This window comes from Humulus lupulus, chromosome 8 (genome assembly GCF_963169125.1).
Source record: "Humulus lupulus chromosome 8, drHumLupu1.1, whole genome shotgun sequence".
NCBI classification, from domain to species: domain Eukaryota; kingdom Viridiplantae; phylum Streptophyta; class Magnoliopsida; order Rosales; family Cannabaceae; genus Humulus; species Humulus lupulus.
The window spans coordinates 34,573,618-34,579,258 of record NC_084800.1 but is presented as its reverse complement, the minus strand read 5'-3'; the positions used below and the strand labels follow the sequence as shown (position 1 = coordinate 34,579,258).

General features: G+C 29.8%; 1 protein-coding gene across 1 annotated transcript; it reads right to left on the bottom strand.

The window, feature by feature from the left end:
- Nucleotides 1–1,622: 1,622 nt before the first annotated feature.
- Nucleotides 1,623–5,103, bottom strand: LOC133796743 (syntaxin-71-like). Its single transcript, XM_062234390.1, has 9 exons — nucleotides 4,547–5,103; nucleotides 4,129–4,254; nucleotides 3,715–3,883; nucleotides 3,408–3,493; nucleotides 2,860–2,928; nucleotides 2,698–2,742; nucleotides 2,536–2,598; nucleotides 2,373–2,449; nucleotides 1,623–1,796 (listed from the first exon to the last, which is right to left on the bottom strand). Exons 1-9 carry the CDS (start codon nucleotides 4,703–4,705, stop codon nucleotides 1,784–1,786), a joined length of 807 nt encoding a protein of 268 aa, XP_062090374.1. The 5' UTR covers nucleotides 4,706–5,103; the 3' UTR covers nucleotides 1,623–1,783.
- Nucleotides 5,104–5,641: the final 538 nt, after the last annotated feature.

Genomic DNA, 5,641 nt, shown 5'->3' with positions numbered 1-5,641 from the left:
ATTCAGGTTTATTAAATTTTTTGTACATTGATTATAATCTTCAAAATATATAGGGTCGTAGTAAATAATAAGTTGATAGGGTCTTAAAATTTATATATTACTTTCAATTGATTGACTCTCACGCAGTCAGTGATTTATAGTCTGATTTATATATACTTTAGTTTATTGAATAACCTTTTTTATTTTTATTTTTTTTGGAAGATTTTAAACAAAAATGATGACGACAAATAAATTGGTTGAACCCAATTAAATTATGTGGATCCTATAGCACTACTCTTATTTTCTTCACTATTAATTTATATTTGAAGTAAATTACAACTTAAAAAGATTCGAATCCTACTTGTTAAAAAAAAAAAAAAAAAGCTGGCGCATAAAGAAAGTTTAGGTAGTAATTGCCGACCAAGTGTGTATGAGGTAATACATAGGGTCCGGTATAGGATAGGGTGTTCTTTTCTTCGGTCCCAAAACTAAAAAGTTAACTGTGTTCCTTCCCTTATTTATGCATTATTTGCTCACATCTCAAATTAATATATTTCTTTTAGCGTTTTAATCCTCAATTTTTTTATTATTAATCGTCACGTTATACTAAAAAAATTATGTGTCTTTTTCTAGGCAACCTAAATATTTCCATCAGCAAAATTTGAGTTAATTAAATCATGAAACTTATTTGTTCCTATTTGTTAGCCATTCTATATTTCTTCAAGAATGATATAAGTTAAAACAAATTGTACAATTAATTATCAGTATAAACAAATGTGTCAAATAAATTTATTTGCCAACTGTAATAAAATTATCAGGAGAGTTTGACCAAAAAAAAATAGTGATTTTATAAAATGTAAATTTTTTAGTAAATTAACGTTTTTAATACATGTCTAGTCACGTAAGAAAAATATGACAAAAAAGATCATAAATATATATAGATTTTAGAGATTAACATAATACATATTTAATATATTGAATATTTAAAAAATTATCATTTTAAACTTACGCATGAGAAGTGATAAGGAAGTCACCCTAAAAAAAAAAGGGTTAAGGAAGACTATAAACAAATCGGGAGATATAAAATACAATAACTAGATTTTTTTTTTGGAGAATATACAGTATCTAGAATTTGTAGAGTTATACAATTATACGTTTTAAAATCATCTGGATTTTTTTCTTCTCAAAAAACTAATATTGCTCGACTTTACATTATAGCCTACAGTACACACGAGGATGAGATTGTAATTTTACATATTTAGTCCTACGGTAAATTTCAATTTAAAAATATGTTTTTGTTCGGAAATTAGATTTACTAATAAAGAATATTTTTGAGAAGAACAATTCTATTGAATCGCAATAATTTTAATATACATTTTTTTAAATGAAAAAATATCATTTTTTTTCATAATCCAAATGAGAGAAAATAAAATACTCTGGATTTTGTTTTATTTCATTTCTCAAATTTATGTCCCAAACATAGTTGAGCCATGTTTGGAAACCCAAGAGCTCCAATGTGATATTCATTCTGATTTTTTAAATGTAAAGAAAAAATAAAATTACAATATGGTTTTAGTTTTACCATAATTAAAAAGTAATCAAATCGTATTATAATAAATAGCATACAATGAAACTAATAAAAATTGGAAAAAGAAATCAGTAACTATATTATTATAATTTATGTAAGGTATGAGCTTATATTTTCACATGAATTTATTTGCATAACATAATACATAATTATGACAATATATATTTATAATAAATGGTGATAATAGCCGTGGAAGGAATTGCTGGACCACCATTTTCACTTCAAAACACTACAAAAGAAATAATGCATATAAAAATCAGAGAAATGGTTAATAGTTCCCTTTGGATTTTTCTTATAATTTGTTTAGTGCAAAAACAAACAAACAAACAAACAATAAGACAAAGACAGGAACAAACATTTTTATGCATAACAGGACAAAATGAGTTTCAAAAGATTCAATCTGACTTTCAGTCAAACATAAAGTCACTCCATAAGTTTTTGACTGTGGTAGGGTTTAGAAATATAATTGTGGTAATATGCAGTTATTTATAAAGGGGACGAAAATTTAATCCAAGGACGAGCTTCTTGTAAGATGATAAGATTTTAGTTCATCAACTTTATGTAGGAATGACACTCATTTTTGTTTGGCACAAATTCATAGACAAAAGTGTTTAAAATAGTCTTCGTATTATGTCCTGAAAGTTAAAAATGGACCTGACATGAAGTTTTCACTTTTTGTGAATAATTCTGACAAAAGAAGGTATTCAATTTAAGTTTATTACTGAAGCTGATTTGAGATAAAGAACTTAAGTAGTACTGTCTTTTTATTTATTTGTCTTTTCACATCAGAGAATAAAGAGCTTACTTGTATAAATAAGCAGCAATTCCCATTACTATGATCAGAAGAGTGATGTCTATGCAGAAATTCCTGCTGGACCTCAACTGAAGAAATATGATATTAATTATAAGAAAGAAAAATGAGATGGAAAGCTTAATTCAAACATGGTGGTAATCTCAAATCCATATACCCGAATTATGGTCTCCTTGAGCCTAACATTGGTATTTTTAAGGTCAGAATTTGCTCTGTCAACCTGTAGTAATCAAGCCAAAAAAAAAAAAAAAAGATGAACTACTAATAGAGTTAAACATATTAATATGAAGGAAGAAAATGAAATATGAGAATGACTTACCTTATCATCTATCTCATCCATCAGGGGGACCTGCCTATCTAATTCCTTTAAATTTAAAACATAAATTGTCTTAGAAATAATATCAAGTTGACATAATAATAACTATGTTAACGTTCCAGTATTTTCACATCAGGTGTGAATACAAAAAGGTACAAGACAAACCTCATTCATGTCATGGGCCATATCTTTTAATGTGTGCAATCCTTCTGTTATGACATCTAAATCTTCATCCTGTTGAATACATTTAACAAGTCAGGACTCTTTTCACACACCACACACCCTTTAAATGCCTATTTACTATTCCAGCTGGATTATATCACCAAATGACATTGTTAAACTTATGAGAACCAACCCCCCACCAAAAAAAGTTGTAAATTAAAAACTTTCAGCTATATATAAATCATGCAATGAAAAAAAAATTAGAGACAAGAAGGATACAAACACCCAAGTTAAAGAAAAAGAAAGTGCACAAAAGGGTAGCAAAAAAACTATACAAATAAGACTTTCTTCTTTCCACTTTCCAGCAGGCTGGTTACTATTTCATCTGTTATGTCAATACTTTACTGCCCAACAAGAGGAAAAAGGAGAGGAGGGCCATACTGGAAGCACAAATGTCCCCAAACTTTTTTGACAAAAACTTATACTTGACTTTTTCTTTTGAAAACACATGCAAATGTTTCATCAAAATGGAAAGAAAAAAAAAACTTTGCCTGTTTCATTCTCCTCATTTCGTATTCCTGCCTAAATCGATCCGATTCCTCTGTTTGTTGATAGTACTCATTGCCAAATCCCCCATCTGAAGAAGGTTTATGTACGTACTTAAGAAGTTAGGAACAACAACTAGTGGTTACCAAGGAGCACTATGCACATAGGTCAGTGAAATAGAAAAAAGAAAGAAAAAACTTTGTGAAAGTTTAATGCATTGATACACATTTACAGCAATAGGGTATGTTATACTTCGACTGAATTTTGTGTTTTTATGTTTGGTTTGGTGTATAAGCTTTAAAATAGGGTTACCTGAGGTTGAATCAAATTTGATTCCTGTATAAGAAGAGGTTGAAGCTGTCCAACCTCCAGCTGGTTTAGCTCCATTTGAAGAACCATCTGGTAGTGCTTCAATCCTCTCTTTAATCGTTAGAACCAAATCATTTCGAGCCTCAAGCTCTTCTTTTGAGAGCCCTTTAACCTTAAAAACCACAAGTTTTTTTTTGGGTTCATGGTCATTTGATTAGAAAGTGAAACCAATGAAAAGGAAAATCACTCACAAACCCAATAATGGGGATGGGGTGCCACACCACAACACATGTCAGATATGGATTGCTAAATGTATCATTCTTTTAGTTAGGTGTTTTCTAAACAGATGTTATTTTTAGATTCAAATCGATAATCATTCTATTTACTTTTACCATGCATTATTTATTGGGAACCAACCTTTTTAAAAGCAAGCCTTTGCAATTTGGGAAGTTCCTCGAGCAAACGTGCTTTGGTTCGTCTAATCTCGGCGTTCATGGCAACGGCACTAGCCCTGTTCTTCTCAGTCGCCGCAGCCTCCGATTTCTAATGATTCAGAAAAATAGTAAAACTATAAAATCAGAAAGCGACAAAGAAAACTCACTTAACAAAAAAAAAAACAAAAATTATAGATGTGTTGCTATTAAAACTGTTCCATATAAAAACCTTTACAGTTTAGCTAATCAAAACTCTTCCATATAAAAACCTTTACAATTTGGCTAATCAAAACTGTTCCATTTAAAAATCCAACCAATACCCATATATCACAAAGACTGATTTTCTTACTCAAATTCTCAGGGAAGAATTCATTAGAAAGCGGAAGAGAAGGATAAAACACCTGGAGGGCAGAATCGAGTTCGGCCTCAACGACGCCGTATAGACGGGCGAAAGCATCGTCGCCATGAAGATTCTGGGCTTCTTTATGCTTGTCCACATCGTACTTGTCGTATTTATTGCAAATCACGTCGACCCTCGTCAACAAATCCCTCAAACTCATCTTCTCACTACCTTTTTTTCTGTTTATGTTTTCAGTTTAGAACAGATAAATCCAGATGAGTCAGAAGAGCTCAGAACAGAGCTCTTTCTTTCCATTCAAAAAAAAAAAAAGTCAAGAGGGCAGTGACGACCGGCCGGTTAGTGAAAAAAGAGCAGAAACCATTAAAAAAAAGTCTTTAGAAACGGCGGAGATTTTAATGTACGTGGTTGTTCATGGTTGGTTGGCTTGTATGAATATTCTATATACAAAATATAGGGATCGCTCGCCATGCACAAGGCAACACGTCCGTACAGAAACTGGTTTCGTCAATTTCCATTTGGCAAAACTCAATAAGCTGTTTTGAAAAACCTACCTGCTGCTACGGCGGTCAGTTGTCGTTTTCCTTGGAAGCAGAGGTCAATTTTGTACAAGTTGAAAAAAAAAATATAATATATATTAATTTTTAATAAGCAAATGTACTCAGAAACTACGAATAAAAATGATTTTTGATTTTAATATTATACCAAAAACACCTAGTACTTAAAATGTAACTCTAGATATATATATTTTTTAAAAAAACTAATGCTAGACAGATATTTAAATTGTACATATTAATTGTAACCATAAATAATTTTAAATAAAAATCACATCAATTTTAATTATGTAATTAAGATTAACAGCTGCGATAAAAAAAAGATTAGCTGCATAAATTTTTATATTTTGCATGCATATTTGAAAATGTTAATTATTTAGTTTATACTATTTTATAGTTTTGTTTTCTTCATAAATATGTGCTTTTTTTTTGTATGGTTTTTCTTTTTTTTTTAATTAAAATTATAATGTTGATATTTACTAAAGCTTACAATTTAATTAGATCAAAAAAGTTGATGTTACTTAAACAAGATTGATATTTTTTTTATTACATTAGTTGATGTTCAACTTTTTCAGTAAAGAGTT

Bases quoted from the DNA above. Each gene is read 5' to 3' on its own strand.
- LOC133796743 (XM_062234390.1), bottom strand. From the start codon at position 4,705: ATGAGTTTGAGGGATTTGTTGACGAGGGTCGACGTGATTTGCAATAAA. The intron at 2,743-2,859 runs GTTTGTCTTGTA...TTAAATTTAAAG, and splicing joins TGGCCCATGACATGAATGAG to GAATTAGATAGGCAGGTCCC. The intron at 2,450-2,535 runs GTATATGGATTT...ATATTTCTTCAG, and splicing joins TCAAGGAGACCATAATTCGG to TTGAGGTCCAGCAGGAATTT.